At 39.3% G+C, this 13,795-nt stretch overlaps 1 protein-coding gene across 6 annotated transcripts in view; it reads left to right on the forward strand.

The window, feature by feature from the left end:
• Positions 1-13,795, forward strand: part of LOC129780142 (unconventional myosin-IXa-like) — a 170,626-nt gene that overhangs the window by 139,426 nt on the left and 17,405 nt on the right. For all 6 annotated transcript variants that reach the window (XM_055788123.1, XM_055788122.1, XM_055788124.1 and 3 more), the window contains 4 exons: positions 3,826-4,374; positions 4,437-5,841; positions 9,011-10,069; positions 10,133-10,221. In XM_055788123.1, coding sequence (XP_055644098.1) covers positions 3,826-4,374; positions 4,437-5,841; positions 9,011-10,069; positions 10,133-10,221 — 3,102 coding nt within the window. The remainder of the gene's footprint in view (positions 1-3,825; positions 4,375-4,436; positions 5,842-9,010; positions 10,070-10,132; positions 10,222-13,795) is intronic.

The following is a 13,795-nucleotide window of genomic DNA, read 5'->3' on the forward strand; positions in this document are numbered from 1 at the left end:
TGCCGTGTTTGTATGTTCAAATATGACCTTACAGAAGTCATTCCCCCCCCCCAGTGGTATTTGTTTGTTGTTACATGCTACGAATCATGACATAATGACACAATAACGATGAGGCAGTCTAGTGTAGGTCATCGGTGGTACGCGCCGGCGTGAACTTGTTAAGCAAATCTCTTAATTTGTACTTGGAAAAATTTCGCTCCGTCAAAGCATCTTTAAGCTTTGGACATTCCATTTACCTGTTCAATCTCAGAAATATATACCGATTCTCATTTGATAAGATATCAAACTATTTTCATTGAGCAAGTTCATATAAACTCGTGCTCGAACAAATAATGCTTAGAAAAATATCTTAGTAATAATACATCCAGCGACTTACAAGTCTTCCGGATGAAAAAAAATTTTGTTCCGGACATACAAATGTACTATGTATGACATTTTATTGTCGCTCACAGTAAAAAAAAACAAAAACATATCGGACTCGATTATACATGATTCAATTATATACAGGGTCTTTCAGATTAAACGCTCACGCAGAAAAATCGAACAGCTCCCTATAAAAAAAATTGTTTTGCTCCGTCGATGGTAACACTGCATTCCCCACTTCGGGACGATACTATTCGGCTACTCTTTCAGTCTGTTCGGATGGTTTTTAGTGTCAAGATGTACAATTTACAAGAATGTGTATTTTTAGTGAAATCGTATTACTCGAGCTACCGAAGCCTTAATGAAACTTTGTCCTCTCATGGTAAGAATTTCAACATTTCTCGTCGTCGATTGCTTCCTTTGCAGGTACGTGAAGGAACGTTGCTATGTTAATAAGCCACAAAATTTGGAGAAACTTGAAAAAGAAATAACTCGGATTTTCAACAGTATTGAAATCGTAATGTTAGAGTTGTGCATGAAGAATTTTGTTCAAAATAAGCTTTATTTTCGTTGAAAAAAACGGTTCACTTTTGTAGAAGTTATTAAAATTTGTTGCGTGAGCGTTTAATTTGAGAGACCCTGTACAATTTAGAACTCGATTATAAGGTAAATGATTTTGGTTTGTCCAGTCGAAAATATGATCATGGTTTGCCCACTGTTTTGAATGGTGGAGACGATCTGGCGTAGTGGTAACATACATACCTCTCACGCAGATTTCACGAGTTCAATTCTCACTCCTGACATTCTTCCAAAAATGGAAGTAAAAATGACGAACCAGCCGAAATGTGTTGAAAGTCACTATAATAGAGAAAAAAAATGAATGCTCTATGTCAGCGCATCTGTGTCAAATTAGGTATTCGAATATTTCAAAACATATAAATAATAATGTCTTCTTCATGATTTACAGTAGTTTTAAGGTATATTTTAACGTATTCACATGTTTTAATCGATTATAAAATCCACATTGTTTTGGTGTCAATGAGCCCCTCACTTGAGCTAACTTTTAATCAATAACCAGATGATTATTTGGCACGTTTTCAGGCCTTTTCTGGATTATAACACTTACAAATATTGTAAACATAATTCTACACATCATTTGTATCAGATTTACTTAGCTAAACTATGTAAATAATGCATTTCGATGAACTCAATTCTGATCATGAGTTGTCCCGATTCACTAATGTTGTTTCATCCACATGATTCCTATGGCAACCGCTTAGCGCGCTGCAGTTTTGATATGGTTTCCTTCGCGCGTAGCAGACACAAAGTTTCGCTGTGTTGAGGTGAACACTTTTGAAATGCCCAAAAGGAGGCAATATTCTGAAGAAAGCATAAATTATGAATGGATCAATAAGATGACAGTAAACTCAAGCAATGAGAAATCCAACATCTACTTTTAAATTCGAATTTTTTCATTCAAAACTAATGATTTCTATAACTGATCATTTTTCGGATAAACCGTGGTCATAGGTGGACAAACCATGATCATAATTTCTCTTCGAGGAAAATCGTTAAAAAACATAAATATTTGAATAATTTCAACGCCTTATGGTAGAATTATAAACTAGAGACTTAGGGCTTTTCAAAAAACCCAAACTCGTCTTAATTATATGTGATTTTCATGAAGAAAAATCGATTTGCATTTACTAGTTGCGTGAAAAACCCTAAATTGGACAAACCAAGATCATTAATCCTATACAGTTTGGAAAATAAATATTTTTTATGTATCAGATATGACTTATTTTAAGAAAAAATCAAATATTTCAACGTTATGGTGAAATTTAATTGGCTGTTTGAGGTACAGTGGAGTACTTAAACTTGAAATGTTTCACAACTATATAGTGTACTAAATTTTCTCATCTTTCGTAGCGTACTTTTCGATGTAGAGCTCGAAACAAAAAAAACTCTGTCATTATTGGAACTCGACCATATGCGTAAAAGAATTTTTTTCATCAATCGCCGAAAAGTATGCATATCGCGCTGGTGTGTTCGATGTGCAGTATCACCCTGATGTCGTCTAAAGACGACGCTCGTACACACAGCTCATCGCGCGGATGTCGTCTATGGACGACGCACGTAGAGAAAGGGCTAAGGGGATGAATCAAAAATTAAATTCTTCTTTTAACTTTTAACTAACAAAAAACGAAAAATATATGTATAGTTTTGGCCCGATTATATACAGAACTCGATCATATAAATTAAAAAGCAATCGGAGACTGGATATAATCGAGTCCGACCTTTAATGACTTGCCATAGATCAGAGATGAGGAGGCGATCTGGCGTAATGGTAACAATCATACCTCTCACGAAGAAATCACGAGTTCAATTCTCACTACCGACATTCTTCCAAAAATGGAAGTAAAAATGACGAACCAGCCGAAATGTGTTGAAAGTCACTCTAATAGAGAAAAAAAAGATCAGATGATAGATTCACTCCGAACGAGCAACCGCGTCCGATGTATTCCATAGTCAGCTTTTTATCTACTCCAAAAAATCACTCGCAATTCATTAGGCTCGCCCGAACAAACATAGATATTTGATTTTTTTTTTGTTTCGGCAAAAAAACCTAACAAGGAATTACAATCAACTGTTGTTAGCTTGGTTCACGTTTCTCTTCTAAAACCATAATCCGATGGGAAAGTTACAAGTGCATTACCCAAACCTGCCATTTATGGATTACAGGAATGAATAACAATAACGAAAGAATCGAGCGCCTGGAATGCATTAGCAGATTCGGTACATCGGAAAAGAGGAAGCGAAGGACGTGCGGATTGCGATGTCTGTTGGTTTTTATCTCTTTATCAGCTCGTCTGTTCCTGTGTTTGCTTGTTTTTTTTCTTTTTTCCGTCTTGAATTTTAGAATCAGCGGTACCGAGTACCGATTTGTGTTTTTTGTTGATAGTGAAAATTCCGGAAGAACTACGGGAAGCGGACATACAACGATGAGGGCTGTAAAATGCGTATTACCCCATGCTCTGGACACAAAGGAGAAGATCAATATGTACGAGCAAATTGCAATAAAATTTGCCTTGGCTCCGGTACGTTGATAGCACTATAAATTTTACTGCCTGCCGGGGCTATGTGGGAGACTCTTTCTTAGGCGCACTGCAACATTGTGTATAGGCGATTTTTAATTTAATCGTATTGTATGTAAATTATTGAATGTTGTTTATCTACATGGTGTATGGTTCCCATTTCAAAGTCAGGTACAACTTTTGTTTTTTGGGACCTTGTTTGTTTATCATTGGTCTTCATACGTTTATTAATTACGGCTCTTGCGGCAAAAATTGAGAATGATGAAAAAGGATCTAAAGAGTATCATTATTTCTGATATTTATAACAATTGAATAATGTTCAGTTTCCAATCCTACATTTATCTCGCTTTTCTTTTTTTCTCAACAGCTACGCTACACAGGCATGCTGGAAACGGTCCGAATCCGGCGGGCGGGTTACAATGTGCGTCTCACGTACGAGGAGTTCATCCAGCTATACCGTATTCTACTGCCCAAGGGGCTAGTCAGCTCCCAGAAGGATGTCCGGGACTTCATGAACACGATGGACCTCAACAAGCAGCACTACCAGCTCGGGCTAACCAAGATCTACATGCGCGAGTCGCAGAAGATGCGGCTGGACATCTGTCTGCACACCAAGATTATCGACGGTATCATTACGATCCAGCGCTGGTTTCGGTCGATTCTGCAGCGTAAAAAGTACTGCCAGTATAGGAGTGCGGCCTGCACGATCCAGTCGCACTGGCGGCTGTATTTGAAGGAAAAACAAGCGAAGTTTGTGCGGAAGATCAAAACCGAGGCGGCCATCATTATACAGGCAGTATGGCGAGGGCACTCGGCGCGAAAGTGGTTCAACAAGTTGAAGAGCGGGGTGATGGTGATACAGGCACGAATCCGAGGAAATCAGGCACGAGAGCGGTTCAAAGTGAATTTAAGCAAGGTATCTACTCGCACATGATCCCCCGATCCTGGTGACTGATTCTTTTCTCTTTCTTTCCCCAGAAACTACAGCGCGAACGTGCCAAACTGCGCTCCACTCAGAGTTTGCCGACGACAGAGCGCATCCTGGAGAGTTCCTTCGACACGCCGGAAATTCAGCAGCACAAAGCGATCGGCACTAAGATCCAATCATCGCAAGCGGTTGGAGTCAGTTTTGAGTCGGCGATCGATATAGTAAATAAGAACCGGGCCTTGTTTAGCGATAATAGTTTAAGCAGCGCTGACTTTATTGATGACGATGACGATGACGACGAAGAGGATGATGATGACTGTTACGAAGACATGGGCCTGGTCGACGATCCCACTTTTGTTACGACCGTTTTGCGACATGAAACGTTGCCGGAGAAAAATACCAGCAGCGGCAGTACGAAGGGCAGTGGTTTGATGGATTTGTACGGCAGCAGCCAACAGCACGTGAAGGTGCCACTCAAACGACAGGATGATGTATTAGATAGGCCAATGCGGAAGTATGAAATTGACCGCGCTAGCAAGAGTACGTTTGATGATGCCGAATTGGCCAAGTATCGCTATGAGCGAGGATTAAGTTCACTAGGTGGTATCAGTGGGAAGTTACCGGTGCGACGGGTAGACTCAGGTCCATCGCCGGGGCATCGTGTACGATACGATGCGTATGGTAGCGGTAGCGCCGGTCTCACTAGTGGTGGAATGATACGAAATCAGAACCACAGCAATAATAGTTTTAGTTCCAGTAATGTTGAAATCGTTCTTGTAAATAGCGGTATAGATAGTCTCTCTTCCTCAGTGGCCACTTCCGGAATTGCCAACAGTAGCGCCAGCGGCAGTGGTACCAGTCTTAATACATCTACCATTGCTACAGAGCAGCCGCAGAAACTTCCTCTTCAACGGAATCTCAACCGTAATACAATTAGCCAAACGCAACAATCCAGTACCACACTCAGTCGCCGTGAGCTTATTTGCCGCAGTCAGGGTGACGAAATCAACTCCAACTATCATCTGCATCATCTCCAGTCAGCACCATCCATTATTACATCGCTTTCATCCGCTCCGTGTATGGCCAATTATCAAAACGTTCAATATACAACCGCCACGACAGCAGCATTCCATCAGCAACAGCAGCAGCAGCAGCAGCAGCACATACAACAGCAACAACATCAACAACCTCATCCCTATAACAATAATAATAACAACAACAACATGATCAAATCTACTAGCATTTCCAACGTTAACAGCAACAGCGGCAGTACCACCAATATATACAGTTACGTTAGTCAGCAGCAGTCGCCACATCAGCAGCAGCAGCAGCAGCAACAACAGTTCATCCCACCGGGAAGCGCACAAAGCAATCTGCCTCTGTCACAGAGGGTGACCGGCAGTTATCCGGATGAGTTCGCTCAGAACTACTATAACACGACCACCACACCGAAGGGTTAGTAGGATGTTTTCTGTCTTCCAAACAACTTGGTTTCAGGGTTGTCAATAATATTTTTCAAAAAACTGGCAGATTGCTCTTAAAAAAGCTGGAAGGAAACTGGGTCCTGTAAAATCGTTTTATCAACCTGTTATATGCCAAGCGTTCAGTGTTTGCCGATTGATTCTTTTCATTGAATAAATCGCTTTCGTTCGTGCAAATATGATCTTACAGAAATCATTTCCCCCAGTGGCATTATTTGCTTTAACGTGCTACAAACCACGACACAAGAAAGAACGAGACAACTGCTTCGGTTCGCACTTCATGATACACCAGCACGTGAGCAAACCCGTCATGAAAGGTTTCGGTGCAGAACGTTTATATTCTTCTTTGTTTCATTAACCACATGTCGAACCTATCCATGCATCATGAAACAGCAAGATCATACGGACTACGCAAAGTGAATGGTTCATATTCAAATAATGTAGCAGATCCTGGTCTATAAGTCTCAGAGAGTGCAAACTATATGATTATTTAGCTAGATAGATGCATAAGGAAGGGTAGTCAGATTATATTTTTCATTTTCAACACTGCTATCCCTTGAATTATATATATATATATATATATATATATATATATATATATATATATATATATATATATATATATATATATATATATATATATATATATATATATATATATATATATATATATATATATATATATATATATATATAAGGACCGCAAAATATTACTAGTAACCGTTCCAGTGAGAAACCAAAACTCTCTCGTTTTTGCTCTTTTCGCATTCGCTGCTCTCCCCAAATGGTGACCGAATGATGACGTAATTTTTCTTGTATCATTTATCCGCGTTGACGGCATTGAGCTTCGTATTACGAAGTTGGAGAGTATGCATGACAATATGGGTTTGCAGAAGAAGAGAACACACTTTTATAATAAAAATTATGAATTTAAATTATTTTTCCCACATCAAATTAGTACTCTATGTAAATGAAAATCACTTTTGCTTGCAATTAGAGAAAAAATATCATACAAAAATTGTGTCTAAAGATAATTTTATATTATAATGGTAAGTTTTGATGAGAATATCTAAAAATTCATAGAAAATAGTTTAAATTAGGGTCAGAACAACGTACTTCTGATAAGTAAATAACGCCAAGAAAAAAATTTGATGCAAATTTTAGCAATTTAAAACTGCCTTAGTGCCGACTAATCTGATAGGCAATAGTTGGCGTCATACAAACTAATGTCCTATCCAGATGTCGACACCATTCCGCTATCGATGCGAATTACTTTGCACTTGTCTGTGCAGCAGTTTTCGCTATAGTAGAACGGGACGATATATGCGGTTGAAACTTGTATGCAGGCATCGAAAATAGGGCTCTTGCTACACATACATGCAGAGCATGTGTTGGGCACACATTACATTCGTATTCTCTATGCAGCAGAAGCAGATTCATTATCAATCGGCGTTCTTGTAGATGATTTAAATATAGTTACGGTCTTTCTACTAGCGCGAAATATTTCGTAGAACTAACATGAACTTTGTGAAGTAGTTAGGCAAGCTTTTCCATGACAAGAGTTTTTGAGAGACGCATATTACTTAATTCAGTAGCATTTATTCCGCGATGTCCATAGAGCGACTTCCCCACTAGATTTGAATCGAATGATTGGCAGGAAAAATTATCAACATGTTCGGACCTAAATTAAAGTCACAAAGACTCGAGCTCACGTTCGAAGGCTTCCTGTTTTTTCCATGAATTAGCTAATTGATGGATTTTCTCCGTTTCCGATCAATTTTATTATAAACATATTTTACTTCTCCGCAGGGCATTCAGGTACCCGAAAATCATAACTGGGGGATGGTTGATCGTTCTGGCAGAATGTGTCCTTAATTTCAACAAAATCAACCGCTTTTTTGGCGGAACTAACCACCGATTAATAATATCTGCACACGAATGTTTATTATAGTCTACTTCTTCACGAGACTTACATTCCTGGGCAAAAAGCACAAAGTAACATATTCACCTAGTCCGGCTAAACAATCACAATGTGCAGTTTTCACTGTTCCTGTGCACCTTTTTGAATAATCTATCTGCTAAATGAATATAAATCATAGCCATAGCAAAAATTACAAATTTTCTCCGTGTATATGACTTTGACGCTAAAAGTAAATATTTTGATTTAAGGACATATATGTTCGCATGTTATTAATATGGAATAGAACGTAATTTTTGTAGCTATTCCGGTAAAATAATTATTTAAACAAAGCTCAATCTTGTCGATCCATATAAATCCTATACAGCGATCTCTTTTGCCTGCTCAACAGATCACTAATACATATGCACGTTGCAGGCGCCCTATGATGCCACTAATTTCTCAAGACAACGGTACATAAGAATTTAATCAAGATATGATATGCGAATCGATATGAAGTTGACTATTGACGGAGACCGGCCTTAAGAATCATGTCACTACGTGCGATTTGCTTCTCCAGCGTCAGGAGAAGGATCCTTTTTTAAAGGACCTTGTCACTGGAGATGGAGCCTGAACTTCTTCCGAAGCTAAGACTTCCGAAGGAGTTCTTTTGTACATTTGATGGAACTGGAAACAAGCTCGTTTCTCAAGGAGATACGATCTATGCTGACAAATATTCCAATCAACTGGATCGACGACAAGTTTAGACTGCATGCTGCATTGGTTGTAAGGCAAAAATTATAACAGTTCGATTGTAACATTGTACCTCATCCTCCGTTCTCCCCAGAGCTTGCTCCATCCGATTATTCTTCTCATTTAAAAACAATCTCTCCGTGGTAAAATTTTCAAATCTACGAGCGAAATGAAAACGCACCTAGATGAATATTTTGTAAATAAGCTTCAATAATTTTGGAAAGAAGGCATTATGAGGCTTCTTGAGAGATTGAAGAAGCTTATAGAATAGAGCGGTTCATACATAACATAATAATAAATGCATCCTAAACAACAAATATAATATATATTAATTTCGCATGAAAGAAGGGAAGAAACTTATGTGACAACCCAATATTTTTCTTTCGGCATGCCTGTCCAATTTTCAAACCTGAACTATTTGGTCAGCCTACCGAAATCTATTTGATAAGAAACGGCTTGCACTCGAATTATATATTTGTTCTTCTCCACACAGGCAAAGCCGCCGCCCTGCTCGGCACCAAATCGGAGGATTGCAAGTACGGAGGAGGCAAGGATATCGATTTGACACTGTCGAGTGCTGCTGCTACTGCCGCCGTTAGCACGATCGCACCCAGTAAAACCCGCCGCATGAAAACGAATCTCAGTGACGACTTCTCCGGAACGATTACCAGTGGAAATGATGGTAGCAATACTGGCTGTCCCGGGGGCAATAGCACCGGCCAGACGGCCTTGATTCGCCGGGGTGCCATCGCCGGAATGGATACCCTGAAGCGACGCAATTCGGACCCGACGAACAAGATCCCGCTGCTGGAGGTTAACCGGGGGAATGATATGTACCAGTCAAGCACCCGAATCAACATCGCTGGGCATCAGTTCCGGAAGGTGCAACGAATTAACAAGGCAGAGAAGTGTGCCAGCTGTCAGGAGAGTGATTCGTTTGTGAATGAAGGCTACCGTTGTCTGGATTGTAAGGTTTTGGTGCACACGAAATGCATCCAAAACGGAGGAATCAAATCACTCCAATGTGCGGCCAAGCGGTCCAAACGGATACGCACCGGGAAGCACGAGAAACACGCACCGATCGGTGGGTTGGGAAACACAAGCACTCCCAACTCGAAATTTTCAGCCACGCGCGAATACACCGACTCGACAGACAAGATTATAAGTGATGCCAAAGAGCTGCAACTGATGCAGGATTTCATCACGCAGAAGATCTGCAAGATGGAGAGCGATTGCGAGAAGCCTTCGGAGGTAGACCGTGTGTTCAAGCAAGCCTTGCGTGAGTTCAAAGACAACCTGGTGGCGCAATACAGTGTAGCACACAAGCAGAACTCGGATGTACTAAACATCAAATATCGAGATTTGATTTCAAACTTCGAGCAGGTTATTGAGACCACTTCCGGCAGGAAGAACGATTTCCCACTAACGATGGGCGTGAACGCGTTCAGAGGCTTCATGAACGAGTTCATGAACTCACGCGAGACGGAGAAACCGAAGGCTAAACGAAAAAAAGACAAGAAGCGGAAGCATGACGAACACACCACTTATAACGGTAGCGCGATTATTTAATTTCATTATCCCGCAGCGATACTAAATAGTTTTTTTTCGTTCGCAGGTCACACATTCCAGCTAACGATCATCAACATTGCGACGGCTTGCGAAATTTGCCAACAGTTCCTTCTCTGGCCAATCGAGCGTGGATTGGTAAGTTCCTTTTTTTTTTTCTTTTATACTGATGATGATAATGGTCCCTCCTCATTCCCCTACAAAGGTTTAGCGGGACTATTGATGATTTATTACTGTAGGGTAGATAGGGGCAATATGGTCCCCCTAAGAATGGAACGGCCTAAACAATGTAGAAAAATTTATAAATTATGCTGCATGTTTAAACCTCATGATTTGAAACCTTATTGATTTATGCGGAAAATTTACGCTTTTAAAATTTATTCCACTTTCGTCGGTCGAAAGCACTACGGGGCAAAATGAGCCACCATCCGGGGCAATACGACTGTGTTAGTTGATTTAGTTATAGGAAATAACGTAAAAAGTTCGTATAAAGAAAGTTTCTTCTAAGTTTATTCAAAGTAATTGGACTGCAATTTTACGTTACCCGAAACAGGGACAGAGAATAGCTATGCAGTTATGTGTCCACGTGTGGCATCGATAACATTGGTTCCATCCATCGTCGCCCGTAGAGGAACTGAGTTGTGCCCCACAGTAGCAACATATGGTGTCCTGTGGAAGATTCTCGTTTGCAAGCTTTATTTGCTCGCTTTCCTCTTTTTTCGGTCTGGGCCCTTAAAAAAATTTCGGTCTGGGCTGCATAAATTTTCTGATCTGTTGGATGTCCTTGTTGGCCTACAACACATTGAGAGCATCTCTATGTGGGTTCGATGTGAGGATAGCCGATTTTTCTGCTTTTCTGGTTGATGCAATCTTCCTGAAATTACTGTTCTTTGTCGAAGGAATTGGAACCGATTGACTTAAGGTTTGTAAATCATTTACTTTGTCAATTGATTTTAACGGAATTGTGAGCTTAAAAAGTGCTTGAGTGTCGGTAATTGATGGCTTGTTATCAAAACCAAGAAAAAATCCTCTTCGTCCGATTCTAGATAGCTAGAAGCCTTGTGATTTCGGTTGTAGCAGAGTTCCGTGACCCCGTATTATTAGAAGTAGTGCATTTTTGAGATGACGTATTCGTTACTTCATCCTGCGTCAAGATCTCTATTTCCGGTGCGGTGGGTTGATGAATAATATCCGTTTCGTCGGCCGGCGCGAAACCGGCGTTGCTAAACACGTACCAATTAAATGGGGCGATTCCTGTTTTTCGAAATCCTGTAATCGCTATTTCCATAACGAACATATGCTTTTCCCAACAGTGCACTCACCTCTCCAGGTTTGTTTTTTAAATAATTTTCAAAAGAAAAAAGAGTTTTAAAGGGTCCCATAAAGTTCACATCTAGTTGTTGAAGCTTGTGATAGTAATGCGTGGTGAGCTTAAAATTTCAACGTGACATTTTCTAGCTTTGTCAACGAAATCCAAATTCTTTGTATGACTACAATGTCCATCAAGAATTAAGAGCACCTGTGGGTTCATGTGATTGATAAATTGCTCTATTCACATTTTGAACTCTTTAGTCGTCATCCAGCCGCTGGAATTGCATGAAAATAAGGTTCCAGGTGAAGCACCTTCCTTCAGCTTACCTGTTAGCCTAGCTCTCGAACAAAACGGGCAAAGGTGGAACCAAATGTCCCACTGCCGACATACGCATGCAGACCATGCTCAGCACCTGCGCTCAGCTGAAGTTATAGCCTCACCTCCCTTTTTCATGCATTGCTAGAATTTTTAAAGTTTTGGTCTGCACCTGTTGAATGTAGATTATAATTTTCAGTTTACTTGCTGCTCCTATGAAACAAAAAATAGTTACTGGAGTCACTGATGTCTCATCAACGTTGAATTGCCTTACTGTGACCACTTTTTACGATCGGATGTTCCGCACCATGATTCCACATCTAGCTATTTCCTAGCAAATACCTGGTCGTATTGCCCCAACAGGTATGCCCACTCTGCCCTGTACATTTACGCTCAATGAAAATTAACTGATCTTTTACATGGAACGGCAAGCAGCGCAATGAAAAATGCTTAGAAATAATACCAGTACGAATTAGTGTAAAGAGCAGAGTAATAAATTTCAGTATGAAGAGTACAGAGCTCATTTTGTTGAATACTTTTCTTATATATTTTTCGTGATACAGGGTAACTTCGATATAACGTACATTTTACTTTCAAATTTGTACGTTGTATCGAATTGTACGTTATATCGAAGCATAATGAAGAACTCAGGGACGTAGCTTATATTATTTCATTGTGTTGCTGTTTAAGTAAAGTTAATAAATAAATTCAACTAGAAGACGAATTCAATCTTTCTCATGATGTTTCCCTTAGTACTGTAGGTTAAAATTTGATTCATTTCGAATCCGGAATCACAAAACAGTTGTACTTCGGGATTGGTTAAAGATACACAACAAACTTTAGTATCAAAATACAGATAATTTATTGTTCTTTCAGAAAAAAATATTCAAAAAATTATTCCTTTGAACTTTGATAATGTGTACGTAATATCGAGGTAAAATGTACGTTATATCGAGGGTACGTTATAACGAGAACACGTTATATCGAAGTTTCCCTGTAATCAGTCAGAATGAAATTTCTTTTAATATACTTATCAAACAATACGGTTCCCACGGAGACACATAAGAGTAAGGGAAGGGTGGTAAAGACGGAAAAAGTTGATTTCTTGAATTTCCACAAAAAATATATAGCTATCTCACTACGAATCGATAGCGTAAGTCTCTGTTAATATTAAAATGTAATGTGTCCGGCAAAAAATGAGAAAAAGTCAGGAAAGAGGGACACTTGAAGGGAAAGATGGACACTAACTGAAAAGTTAGATTTTTAAATTCAAATTGATGTACTCAACAGGTTTTTGAGGTCTTCAAGTAGGCCTTACAAATGATTGAACAAAAAGGCTTGATTAAAATCACCTGGAAGGGTTTTGTATTTTTTTTCAATTTTCCATGTTTAAAATAGCTTCCGGCAAAAGCGTAAAAGCGAGAAAAATTAAATGAAGTAAAAGCGAGAGAAATTACCGAGAATTCAATAAAAAGGGAAGGAAGGTGATGGTAAAAAACTCACGTAACTAAAAATACCCAAAAAATTACTTGTCAACAATGAAAACCTCATTTTCTGCAGACGAAAATTTACATCTTGGACAGAAGACCAGTCAAAAGTACACAATATTGCAAGTTTGTACAACCTTCAAATTTAAAATAAAAATGTAATTTATCAATAGTACAGGAGTGTCCGTCTTTCCCGACTTTCCCTTATTTCTAACGCAATTGTTGAAAAATAAGTGTGAATGGTTCAATAACAAACCCAAACGAGTGATGACCCATTTTGCCCCGCCTGGGCATATTGCCCCCATCTGTCCTATTTATTGTATTTCATAGCGTCGTTCCCTCACATGAAAATGTTTGTTTTTATGTAATAAAGGGCTCTGCTTCATCAACGTCAGTTTTAAATAATTTTCATTTAATTCTCCGGTAAATCCAATTATTTTAATCGTCGATTTCAGTGCTTCTGGTATTTCCACCTCATAGTCATGACCCAACTTTTCCTCAACATTAACCTTCAATAACTCTATTGAGTTTCTTTTTTCGAAGTAGAGACAACAACAGTACCGTTCTTTCCGTTTCGCAGACCATTCATATTCAATTC

The sequence above is a fragment of the Toxorhynchites rutilus genome, chromosome 3 (genome assembly GCF_029784135.1).
Source record: "Toxorhynchites rutilus septentrionalis strain SRP chromosome 3, ASM2978413v1, whole genome shotgun sequence".
Classification (NCBI taxonomy): domain Eukaryota; kingdom Metazoa; phylum Arthropoda; class Insecta; order Diptera; family Culicidae; genus Toxorhynchites; species Toxorhynchites rutilus.